Genomic DNA, 13696 nt, shown 5'->3' with positions numbered 1-13696 from the left:
CAGGACTCCGTGGAACACAGGGTAACAGACTGACACGGAGGAACACAGACGAACCGGTGTTGTGCCAAAAAGTGATTGTCTGCCAAAAACTGATTTCCGGTATTTGCCAAAAAGCGATTGCTCATATTTAAAGTGCTATAAGTAACTTGTTGGGCTATAATATGTTAAACATATGTCAAATGCATCCCTTATGGATGACATAAAGTCATCTTGAGCCACAAACAACATTCGTGTAGCAAGATACAAGCCGCAATCAGTTTTTGGCAGCGACTTTTATATAACCTTTATTTATGCAGTAAAAAAAATCTCATTAACATTAAAAATGTATTTTGTAAGAGTAAGTTGCCCAACAGGACAGCAGAAATGTCAGCAAATATTACAGTAGTTCTGTAAAAATATTTTAAGTGGGGATAAAGGACCGGATTGGTTATAATGTAAGTACAAGTTGTAAAGATACTTAAAAAACAGATAATTTTTTAATTCTTTATGTAACCCCTTTGTATCCCCTGTTCACCGAAGTCTATTTACGAACATACGTAAAGATATTACACATAAAAAATACACAGAAACACTGGAAATCAGTTTTTGGCAGACAATCACTTTTTGGCACAACACCGGCAACAGGCAGGAGAACACACAGGGCTTAAATACACACACCAGTAATCAGGGGATGAGAGACAGGAGGGCAACACAGCTGGGAGGAATCTGGGCTGACGGGACAGGGGAAACGTAAACTGATCACACTCACATACGACGCGGACCTTCACAATAAAACAGGAAACTCAGATACATGGAACCAGACAAGACATTGAACTAACCAGACAGATTCACAAACAGATGGGGTGACACCATAGACAGAGACAGACTCAAAGGCAGACCAAATATAACACACAGAACTCAAACAATAATAATCATCATCATCATAAACTAGAAAATGATAACTAAAAGCGCTGGGTCACCGACCCAGGACCATGACAGTTAGGGTATTTACAGGAATATATATGCACTAGACTCTAAAGATATGGCCAAATGAAATGTCAAAACTTACAGATTTACAGTTTCAGAACACAATATAGTAACTGTTTGATTATAGGGCATGTGGGACATTTTCTGACATTTTCTTCATTCTCATCAAGCAGATTGTATTTTCTAAAGTGACACAATATGACATCGGCCACACTCAGACACAGGAGCTGAGTAAGCGGTTATGCAAATCTTCTCATCAACCTGAATAATCCTGCACCTCATCATCACCAAGTGGTGTGTGTGTGTGTGTGTGTGTGCGTGCGTGCGTGCGTGCGTGCGTGTGTGTGTGTGTGTGTGTGTGTGTGTCTACACTCAGATTTGAGGACCTTTGAGCAGTTCATGGTAGGCGTGACTGATGAATTAGTCATTTTGTAGACTAGAGAGCGAGAGCACCGGATGTTAGCCGTGCATGAGAAGCTGGAGAACCATAAAACTTAGAGGTTATGTCACGGTTCTGGGTCAGTTTGACCCAGTATTTTGAGTTGTCATGTTAGGTGTGTTTTTTGCATTATGGATTGTTTTCTTATTCTCTTGTAGTTCGTGTTCTGGTTCATGTTCAGTAGTTAGTTGTTCCCAGTAGAGTTTAGTTCATTCTCCGGTTGCCGTTTGTCTATTTATATTTCGTGTTCAATAAACCACCTTCACACCTTCGCTACTTCCTGCAATTGGATCCTCCTTTATTATTTCCACACGGCTCATCTCACTCGCCGTGACAGGTTATCCACCAATCATGAAGCACTTGTCGCAAAAAACACTTGTGTTATGTTAATGTGTGTGTTTCTGTGTGCGTATTCACATGTGTGCATATGTGTGGATGTATGATTACATCTAATTATGAATCAATCAAATCATGACATTGCATGTGACTGCCTGACGTTTCGTGTCATGTGAGAGACAGCTGAGAAAAAGAAGCAGGGCAGAGAAGCAAATATGGGACGTACAGCTTATAGTTGTGCTGTTACTGTGTCTGTTGCTGTGTCACGTTTATTTAATTTTTTTAATGTGCATGTTGTTTTAACAGACCAGGGACATGTGTCATGTTGATAAAGCAAAACTACAGAGGGTAGAATAATAAAAGCAGCCTAATCAAAAAAAATAGCCAAGAGACAAAACAGATGTTTATGCATGCTTTGTGACCATGTGACCGCAGCTCATCAGAAACAAAAAGTAGAATGGATTTGATAATGAAATAGATAAAGACAGTGTAAATCAGAACAAAAATACAGTTCGACAGACAAACGCAGAGAGAAAGCTTTGATGTGTTCTGGTTGATTGTGTTTAGTGTAGCCTCCTGCACCTGCAGCTAATCATCTAGTTCTTCTCATCTCATCTTATCAATTGCTTGTTTTTTACAGCCCATATATATGCCCCATTTTACAACACTACAACACACAATTATTAAAATCCCACATCATATTACATTTCATATCAGCCTGGGGCGATAAAGACAGTGTTTTTGTTCCTGTAACAGAAGTAGTAAGTCATTGAGAGCAGGCAGAAAAAACATGGATACTGTAATTGCTTTGAGAATCCTCTTTGGGTGAAAAATAGCAGCGATATGCTTCAGAAGTGATGAAAAGCAGATGTGCGATCAGAGATAGAATGCTTCTTATTGATTGAAGAGGTTAAAATATGGTGAGTGACGTGAAATTTTTCAGCCTTCCGCGAGTAACTGAAAATAGATAAAAAGTCAGAAAAAGAGAACAAGTGATGAAGAGGAAAATTGACTTGGAGACTTGATGAACCAAGTTTCACATGTTAGTCAAGGATTCATTTGTATCACTAACTTTGCAGATTTATAGTGAAAAGGTAAGAGTACGTGTAAGGAAAGCTTATGATTCTGAAACTATGGTAAACCTCGTCCTTATTTTCACAGAGTATTTCAGGCATGACGAGGCTCTTTATTAATGATAATTATACCAACGATGACAATCAATTTGGCAATGATACGCTGACATTTCCAAATGCTACATGTTGCGCCGATATTAAGTAATTATTTTTTCATTAATTACTTTTCTGCAGTCCATCATCTACTTAATTGGTTGAAATATATTTTTGCATGCTATCTCTGACACGGCTGCCTGCGGTTTTAAAATTTTGGACACACTTTGAGATTTTTTGTTTCCGTCCTAGCTTTTCTTGGCCTCCTTTTGTCTCATGGGAGATTCAAATTCGAAGCCAGTACCAAAAAAAATCCTTATCAGTATACAAAGGACAGGTTTCTTTTTTTTTTTTACAGCTAATGTAGGTCAGGGTAAAGCAAGCAACATAGCAGACTTCATTTATTTTACCTCCAAGCACTGAGCAAATTCTTTCAAATATTTACTTCAGTCCAATATAAAATGAGGAAGCTATTTGATTAATATTGTATATATTAAGGCTCACTAACCAGAATGCAGTGTAGTTTGCATTGCTGGAAATATCTCTTTAGTTTGAATTAAAGAGATAGCTGCAAAGAGAAACAGAGTATAGACGTGAAAATGTACACATTAGTAAAGGTCCTCTATATGATTATATAGTTAACCCAAAGTATGCAGTGTATTTAATATATTTTAGGAAAAAATAAGATCTTTTCATGTGGCTGTGGGTTCACTCTGGGCACTCCAGCTTCCTCCCACAGTCCAAAGACATGCAGTTAGTAAGGTTAGGTTAATTAGAGATTCTGAAGTGCCCATAGGTGTGAATGTGAGTGTGAATGGTTGTCTGTCTCTCTCTGTTAGCTCTGCGACAGGCTGATGACCTGTCCAGGGTGTAACCTTCCCTCTTTTCCTTTGGTTGCTGGGATAGGCTCTAGTCTATCTAGTGACCCTGAATTGATTAGATGGGTGTAAATTTATAAATTATTCATAGTCTTTCTTTACAAAAATTTCAAAAAGTTCCAGGAAATGTCCAGAAAAAAAACACAAAAGCATTGCCATTTTTGCTTCAAGATCGTTTTCTCTTACACCTCTAAGTGGATGCCATGGTGCTGTGAAAAAGGGTTAGGTGTTTTACAGAAGGTGTTTGCCCCCTTCCTGGTGTCTTTGTTTCAGTATATTACTGATATATAAATGTTTCAAATCATCAAATAATTTTGATGTTGGATAAAGAGACCCCAAATAAATAAAAAATGTAGTTTGTAAATAGTCATTTCATTTATTAGGCAAAAAAAAAATCTGTCCTTTTTAAATTATGAATTAACTGTGATTAACCATATTTTTTTGAAAGCTGAGTTCAATTTCACCAGTCTGTGCCTGATTACTGATTACTTAAGTGCTTTCTATCTAACATTCACACTCCAGTGAGTGCATCAGAGAGCAACTGTATTTTGCCTATGGATACTTTAACACACAGACTGGTGCAGCCAATCCTCTGATCATCTTCTGCTCTACCTCCTGAGCTACTGCGACCTCTGTCTGACAAAGTAAAACCGGACCAAAGATCTCAAAAAGCAACACATCATGCCACGATCTAAAAAAACTCAAAAACTGATGAGAAGCAAAGTCATTGACATCTAGCAGTCTGGAAAGGGTTACAAAGCCACTTTTTAAAGCTTTGAGACTCCAGTGAATCACCATCTCCACAAATAGAGACTTCATCTGTGACGCATCCAGGAGGTCAAAAAAGAATCCAGAACAGGACTTAAAGAACTGTTGACAGTGAGTAAAGATTATGTGGCTGTGGCCAAAAATCGTATTCGCATTTTCAGTGTGTTTTTAGTAGACGTTACAGTAAAGCTCCACATTGACAGCATCTCCCTGAGGGATCAGTTCACGGTGCAGAACCCTGTGAATGTTTGGGGGAGAAAAGCATCCTTCAGATCTCTTTCCTCATCTAAAGCACTGAACCTTCAGCTAAAAACTGCTCTCAGCTGCTTGGTCGTGGTAAGAGGTCCAGCTATCAACACCAGCAGTGGACCTTCATGGGTAATACACATCAGTTTTAAAAAGAAGTTCTAGTTTGCTGTCTGTGCAGGTTTGAGATGAAATCCCAAGTGATCTTTATTGACATCTTGGGAGCTTCTGCAGCACTGGAAGCTGTCTGGGTATGCCCGAAATGATTATCTTGAACAGGAAATTAGCCAAACTTAAATTGGGTAAGGTTTTTATGGGCTAAATTTTAGAACATTTTGATCACACTTAAGAAACATTATGTATTCTCCCAGGTAAAAAGACCTTATAATAAGAGAAAAAGAAGATCCATCCTGGCTTTAGATGATTTTCACACCAGGCTTTTACTTATTTAATATGCACATACCTCCTGCTAGCAGCTGCCATTTTGTTGGAGGAGACAAGCTCTTATCACCATCACACTAAAGAAACCCATGGAGTCTGCAGTCGCCACACAGCAGAAGGTCTGATCTGAGATGACCATCTTATTTAACCTGAGGAGTGAAATGGATCGGCACAGATGCTGGGAGGGATGAAGGTGTCATGAGGAGGTTTAAAGGAGGTTTTGCAAGGTTAAAAATTACCAGACAACCTCTTCCCCCATGATTTAGCAGTGTGTGTGTGTGGCATGGGAAGAGCTACTGAATCTGATGTATTATTGTTCATGCAGAGAGTAGAGATATCCTGTGGGTAGTTAATATTGAACACAGCAGGTTCAGAGAGTAGCAAATGTTGGGATCTCAAATGCCCGTATGGGGTTAGAAGTGTGCGTGTGTCTAAGTGTGTAAGTGCATTTGTGTGACTTGGCACACTTATGTGCAATTACAAAAATGCCCCTCTGTGTGGTGGCTTGTTAAATGCTATTTGTGCTGTACCGTCTTGCATTACTTTTGCTTGATGCAGTGCATTTCCACAGGCTCTGCTAATGGTTTGGCATCTAGTTACTCTGGCATAATGTGTGTGTGAGAGTGATCGGTGGTTACGCACATTCATGAATTACAACAGCTGCTGTTTGTCTGCTAAAATGGTGGTGGTGTAGTGGTGCTTTGCAGCATTTTTTGCTCTCTCTGAGGACCAAAGTCTCAGGAACTCTGCAGAAAGCATGATTCATCTCAGTAAATAAAAGCAGATGTTGAGCTTGGCTGCAATATTGTCCGTCCAAAAAGCACTCAAACATGTTTCTTTACTGTAAAACAGAATTTGTTGGCTATTGTAATCACAGATAGACAGTGAAATTTTGCTTAATGTGTCAATACCCCGCTGTTTTTGTTTTTTACAATTTGTTTTCTGATCAGTAAATGCAAATTTAAATTGATATTGTTAATCTATATCTATATTACCATAATTGATTCTTAATATTTGACGCATTGGAATAGTAAACACATTGGAAGTTCCTAAATTTTTTCACTTCCAGCTTGGTCAGATCCTGCGAAGCCCCTTCATGAAGTTTGTGGCTCACGCTGTCTCCTTCACCATCTTCCTGGGTCTCCTGGTTGTCAATGCTTCCGACCGCTTTGAAGGAGTAAAGAACCTTCCCAACGAGACCATCACAGACCATCCTCGACAGGTGTTCAGGGTCAAAACCACCCAGTTTTCCTGGACAGAGATGTTGATAATGAAGTGGGTATTGGGTAAGTCACCCTTTCAATCAAATCATACACACACACACAGTGTGGCTGTGCACAGTTACAGCCAATTAAAATGCACATCAGTTGATTAGATTAGAATAGATTGTCCCTGTCAAAGCAGATTGTCCAACGTGATAAAAAATAACCTTGATGTGCCAAGTAAGCAAGGCACAGCTGAGCGTGTTCTTTTTTTGCAATGCGTGCACTTTATTATGTTATTAACCATGAATATACTTTGTCCTAGGTTTGCACATTTTTCTATGCTAATCCAAAGTTTCTTTTCAAGTTTTTTTCTACATACACCTTCACCATAAATCAGTAAACAGTCTGGAAATAGTCAGAAAACTTTTTGCCCACCTTTGATATGAGGTGTAATTCAAGTTTAATAGAGTGCCCTACCAGGCAAGTGAATGAAAGCCAAGGTTACAGCAACACAACAAATCATGCTCTTTTATCCTCCGAAGATCAAAAAGAAATTTTCTGGTTGGTACAGCGCAGACAGTAGCCCCGCTGAGTCCTAACGATAACCTGGAGGGAAATTGGGAGGTTGACCTGGGAGGCTGTGCAGAGGAAATATAAGAGGGAGGAACGGAATGAAAGAAAAATGGAAGGAAAGTTGGGAGTAGTTGAGGGCGACAAAAGAAAGCAGAGTAGGGTGTGTGCGTGGAATACAGGAAGGCAGGCGTGAGGAATCGAAGGAGATAGAAGAGGGTGACAGACAGGCAGACAAAGACAAACTTGGTGGATAAATAGCCCACAGCAGTATCTGTCAGAGCTCAGCTGCTTCCCATCTGCTTCCGCTCATGCACACACTCTAACAATATTATGTGTGTGGTCTGTGTATGTTGGTGCACATGTGCCTCTGTTTTTATTTGTTTATATGTAATGGCAACATTTTTTTCCCCATCTACAGTAAATTTTTAGCAGCCGCTGCACATGTGACTGTTTATCTACATGAATCTGTGAGTGTATGTGTGTGCATTGAGTGGTGGCTTAGTTAGATGTGGTAATTGTAATTCTGGTAGCATGCTTTGAAGGCCCAGTAATTGTTAGAGAGATGATACTGATCAGGGCGCCTTCTCTCTAGGCAATTTTAACTGTGTTTTGGCTCCAAATAGAGAATGGAGTGTGTATGTGTTTGCATCCACCTGATCTGTAAGTGCCACACGTCTGAGTGGTTCATTTTCAATTACAAGCTTTGTTGTCGACATCTGTTTGTACGTGCTTCATTTATGCATCCCTATATAAGTGCTGGCAACGGCCTCCTTATTTTTGTGTTATTTTTGTCTATATGTGTCTTTTATGTTCAGGCATGATTTGGTCAGAGTGCAAGGAGATCTGGAGTGACGGACCCAGGGAGTATGTCATGCACCTTTGGAATGTTCTGGACTTTGGTATGTTATCCATCTTCGTGGCATCCTTCACGGCACGCTTCATGGCATTCCTGAAGGCATCCAAGGCCCAGCAATATGTCGACATGCATGTACCAGATGACGACCTCAGCAGCGCCTCACTGCCTGATGAAGTGGCTTATTTCACTTACGGTGAGTAGTCAATAAAAAGAATCATGTAAGTTAAATATAAGCTACATTTATATTATAGATATTGTTATCAATATTATATAGAGGTGCTTGAATCAGTGTTGGGCTACATCAGTCACTGATAAGGAATAGCAAATTAGATGAGTGCAAAAACGCCATTAATTACAGAAACCCGGACTGCACATGATACTTGAAGCTGAAAATGTATTTCTTTAGATCCGCAACCGTTTTCCAAAATATATTGGCTCATTTTGAATTTGATGGCACCAATCAAAAGAAGATTTGACAGGGGGTAACAAAAAGGCTGAAAAGGGAAGTGGTTGTAAAAAGAAACAGCTTGAGGAGCATTTTGCATCTAATTAGGGTAACTGGCGACAGGTCAGCAACATGAGTGGGTATAAACAGAGCATCTTAGAAAGGCAGAGTTTCTCAGAAGATGAGCAGAGGTTCACCAATCTGCAAAAAAAAAAAAAAAACGCATCTACAAATTGTAGAACAATATCAGAATAATGCTCCCCTGTGGAAAATTGTGAAGATGTCGAATATCTAATCAAAGGAGTCAGAGAATCTGGAAAAATCAGAGATGAGGCTGAAAATCAAATGGAATGCCTGTGATCTTCAGCCCCTCAGGCAGCACTGCATTCAAACAAGGTGTGATTCTGCCATGGAAATCATGACATGCGTGAGCTCAATAGCCAACTACAATACAGGTTAAAGGTCTGTCATGCAAAGAAGAAACAATATGTGAATAAATGTGCCATCATGTCTGGACCAAAGTGAACTTAAAATGAACATCTCTGATGGTATGAGGTTGCTTTAGTTGTGGTACTGGCAACCTGCACATCTGGAAAGGCACCATCAGTCCTAAAAGGTATATACAGGTTTTAAATCAACATATGCTGCCACCCAGATGACATCTTTTTTCAGGGAAGGCTTTACATATTTATGAGAGAGAATATTAAAGCTATTACAACTTCATAGTAGACGAATCCAGATGCTAAACTCGACCCTCTGTAGTACAGACCTTTCAGGAACTGAAAAAACTTGGCACATCATGGAACAGAAAACTGGTCTTTTCAGTTACCAGATGTTTACTTGTTAAAAGAAGAGTGGTTGCATCCACTCTTCTTTTAATAAGTAAACATCTGGTGGTAAACATCATCCTGTCTCAGCTTTTTTGAGCCATGTTTGTTGGCATCAAATTCAAAATGAGCTAATATTTTTTCTAAAACACTGCATTTTCTCTCTCTAAAATTTGATATGTTTTGTTTGTTCCGTTGTGAATAAAATCTGGGTTAGTTCTCTTTTTAATTACGTTTTATGCAGCATCACTACTCCTTCAGAATTGGGGTTGTCACCTGGAGATCTTCACAGTAATAAAACAATCCCTGCAATGGTTGATTTGCTGCTACACACATGCTACTGCAGTCAGATGACCAGAATGAGTAAAAAAAGAATGACAAAAAAATCAACATTATCTTTAATCCCTGAATGATAAGCATGCATTCAGTTAAACACCAGAACAAAAACATGCCTCCACCATAGCAAACCCTGCCACAGGCTGCAGCCCACTGCACTGTGCACTTAGCGGTCCACTAATAGAACCTTCATCAGTGCTGTCATCTGGTGGCCTGACTCTGTCATGACATATCAATAAATCGATAAAGGTTCTATTACTGCACTCTCACATATAATCCTCATAAACCTTCCCCTAAATGTCCCAATATCTGTAAAGGTGTGAAAATGTTATACTAATAAACTATGATTTTGATAAAATAGTGAAATGGAAGCTCTTTTTCTTTTATTTGACTCATCTCTCTTGTATCTTACATTGCCACCTAGCCACATCAGTCTCCTTTGATATCTCAGTTATTTCCTGATCTCCCTCTCTCTAGCTGTCCTTACTTCTCCTTGGACACACTATCCCTTTATCCCTTCCCTTTGCCGTCCACACAGCTCAGACTAATTTCTTTCCCTCCTCTTGCTCCACTCGCTCTTCTCTTCAAACTTTTACTCTGACTTTCGTTTTTCCATTCCTCACTTAATCCATCTTCTTACTGCACCGTCTCCTTCGTCGAAATCCGTGCTTCTTAAAGCTGAGATTATTCTTCATATAAACATATCTTACAAACATTTGGATCGCACTACAACCAGAGGTTTACTCAGTGCGTTGTAACCAGAAAGACTTTGAATAGCAAGCAATGGGACGATGAGTGACAAACTGCATGTGCACAGTAGAGTTTAAGGTAACACCGCTTTAACCCCTTCTTATGTAACGTTTAATATTTGGTTTATAAAGTGCTAGTACATATTCAGCATCAGCAACAGTTTGAAACAGTTATTAGCAGATATTTAAATCTTGAATCCCTCCAAGCTGGCTTCTGAATTAAAATATGGTAAATGGCCTGTATTTATATAGCACTTTACCAGTCCCTAAGGACCCCAAAGCGCTTTACATATCCAGTCATCCACCCATTCGCACACACATTCACACACTGGTGATGGCAAGCTACATTGTAGCCACAGCCACCCTGGGGCACACTGACAGAGGCGAGGCTGCCGGACACTGGCACCACCGGGCCCTCTGACCACCACCAGTAGGCAACGGGTGAAGTGTCTTGCCCAAGGACACAACGACCAAGACTGTCCAAGCCGGGGCTCGAACCGAATATGAATATCATTTCAGCACTAATTACAGAGTTTGTTTAACATATCAGATTTTATTTAGTGTAGTTAATTAGGTGAAAAAAAATGGCCAAAGATCCCTTTTAATGTCTGATTTGCTAATAAAATTATAATATTACAAAGCAACCATTCTGTGGCTTATTCTCCCTTCAGCCAGAAACAAGTGGCGCCCATCAGATCCTCAGATCATCTCAGAAGGCCTGTACGCCATCGCCGTCGTTCTGAGCTTCTCTCGCATCGCCTACATACTGCCAGCCAATGAGAGCTTTGGACCCCTGCAGATTTCACTGGGGCGCACAGTCAAGGACATCTTCAAGTTTATGGTCATTTTCATCATGGTGTTTGTGGCCTTCATGATCGGCATGTTCAACCTGTACTCATATTACCTCGGAGCAAAGTACAACCCTGCCTTCACCACGTGAGTTATACCTGGCTGTCGGAGTGGAGTAGTATATGCTGGGAGAATGTGTGTGACTATGTGTGGTCTGACCATCTCTCTCCATTTCTGAAACTTTGTCCCTTTCACTTCTCCAAAACTTTTCAGAAATATGGTGCAGCATTTTAAAACACAACCCCGCACTGATCATTTTACATAAGACGGCAAAAGGGAAAAAACAAATCTGTTAAAGTATTAAAGTTAAAGCACCCCAAGGACAGTATAAGACATGCCCTTTTGACTGAGGTCGTTCATTAAATCTGTGGCGTCTTATCAGAAGCAGAGATCGAACTTTAATCTACCCTCAGGCAATCGGTCTATTTGGTTAAATATAATATTGAGAAAGTGAATTGGATACACTGTTACTAAAATCTCAAGACACTGGTGAACTGTGATTTGATTTCATAGCTTTAACAACATTGTGGATATGACACCAGTCATTTCCCTATCACCATTTTGTGTTTACTGAGCAAACCACTCTGCTACCGTGACCAAAAGAAAAATGAAATGAAACTGACATCACAGTAAGAGATATCAATGTCAGATTCAATCTGAGCTCTGGGAATTGCATCAATATTGATATCATTTCAAGGCCAGTACTGTCTGGAAGGAAAATGATACGGCAACTGGTTAATTATGAGGCCAAGCATTTCGACCTACTACTAAGATTTGAGCATATCAAAGCAACAAAAGCAGCGAGGAGAGCCTGCTCCATATTTGTGCCAGGCAAGACGCAGTGGGCTCTAATAACCAGAAAGTAGACAGTGTTCTGTCTTTATCCTTGTTCTTTATACTATATTCTTCATGCAAAGTAAAATATTTTAAGCTTTTTTGTTTTCATTTTGATGATTATGGCTTATAGCTTCCTGTAAATCATAAATCCAGTATCTCAGATTATTAGAATATTTACTATGATTAATTAAAACTGGATTTACAGTACAAGAATATCCAACTTCTGTATACAGTCAATGCTCTGTTAGGGCTTCTTTACTAAGAGTTCTTGCATTAATGCAGCATGGCATGGAGGTGATCAGCTTGTGGCACTGTTACTGATGTCCAGGCTGCTTTGATACTGGTTTTCAGCTTCTCTGTATTTGTAATTCAGCTGTTTCTCATCTTCCTCTTAATAGTGCCCAACTGATTATCTATGTGATGCCGGTCAGGTGAGATAGTTAGCCAAACAAGCATAGTAATAATATGGTCAGGAAACCATGTGGAAATAGCACCTGCCCAGTGTGCCAAACCTAAGTCCCGCTGAAAACGTTAACGTGCATCTCCATACAGCTTGAAGGATGAAATGCTCTAAAATCTCCTGGTAGCTGCATTGTCTTTGGACTTAAAACACAGCGGACCAACCACCACTAGCACCGGCAGATGACAGGCATCGCAAATCATCACAGACTGTGGAAAATTCACTCTAAACTTAAAACACATTGGATTCTGTGCCTCTCTAATCACCAGACTTTAGGACCTTGATTTCTGAATGAAATGCAAAATTGACTTTCATCTGAATAGAGGACTTCAGGCCCTCCAAGGTTTGGAGGCCTATCTCCACCTACCACCACTTCCCCTGCCGGTGGCGGACTCCCTCAGGTGTCGGTGTGTTGGTGGTTCTTTGTGTCTGGGGGTGGGCGTCCGGGTACACACCGGCTCACTCCTTGGCGGCCGCTTGTCGGGGCCTGGGGCCTGGGGCTCGCTCGGGCCCCTTTGGAGGTGGGGTGCCCCCGGCCTCTCGGCCTGGGGCTCGGTCACTCAGGCACAGCTGGGGGCCGGCGGAGCTCACGGGCGCGTCACTGCAACCCCCCCTGACTTCTGCTCCGCGGCTGCTGGGCGAGCCCTCATCTGGGACTCTCCTCAGCTCTTACTGGAACAGTGGCGCGGCTGCCCCTCTGTTGGTCTTCCATGGTCTCTTGTGTTCTGGGGGCCTCTGGATGTCTGGAGTTTTGATCTCCTCCATACCCGCTTCACACCCTGGAGGACGGGGCTGTGGCCCCCCCACACTCCCTAGCAGATCATTACATGGAGAAACCTTTGGAATGCAAGCATGCTGATCCACACAGGTATGCACACATGGGTATTCACAGACGCGGACTAAAGCTTTCTTGGCTGCTACCTCAAAGCACACTGTGCGCTGTCTATCTTGCGTGCTGCACAATATCGTTTATTATTTAGTAAATATTGATATCTATGACTAGCTAGTTTATTGTGATGGTGCTTTGTTTTCTCTATTATTATGTTGCTCTTTGTTGTTTGCTGTCTCCTCTGTTTGTTTTTTTTGTTTGTTTGTTTTTTTTTTCTCCATACAGGTGACCCAGGAGTTCTTTTTTTTTTCTCTCTCTTCCCCCCCCTTCTCACCGTCTCTTCTCCCCTTTGGTTTTCTTTCTTTCTCTCCCCCTCTTTCTCTCATTCATTCCCCCTGTCCTATTTATTAAAAAAAAAAAAAAAAAAAAAAAAAAAAAAAATGACAAAGGATGAACTGAAGCTCTGCCATCACGTAATGTCGCATACTGC

At 40.6% G+C, this 13696-nt stretch overlaps 1 protein-coding gene across 1 annotated transcript in view; it reads left to right on the top strand.

Moving 5' to 3' along the window:
• The window catches only part of trpc7b (transient receptor potential cation channel, subfamily C, member 7b), a 67477-nt gene that overhangs the window by 28793 nt on the left and 24988 nt on the right, over nt 1-13696 (top strand). The window contains exons 5-7 of the mRNA XM_085429780.1: nt 6310-6526; nt 7834-8067; nt 10903-11167. Coding sequence (XP_085285906.1) covers nt 6310-6526; nt 7834-8067; nt 10903-11167 — 716 coding nt within the window. The remainder of the gene's footprint in view (nt 1-6309; nt 6527-7833; nt 8068-10902; nt 11168-13696) is intronic.

The sequence above is a fragment of the Copadichromis virginalis genome, linkage group LG2, assembly GCF_057382275.1.
Source record: "Copadichromis virginalis isolate Kocher_CV1m ecotype Utaka linkage group LG2, C_Virginalis_male_GT1.1, whole genome shotgun sequence".
NCBI lineage: Eukaryota > Metazoa > Chordata > Actinopteri > Cichliformes > Cichlidae > Copadichromis > Copadichromis virginalis.
Note: the sequence above shows the minus strand (reverse complement) of the source record. Positions and strands in the feature narration are given on the sequence as shown.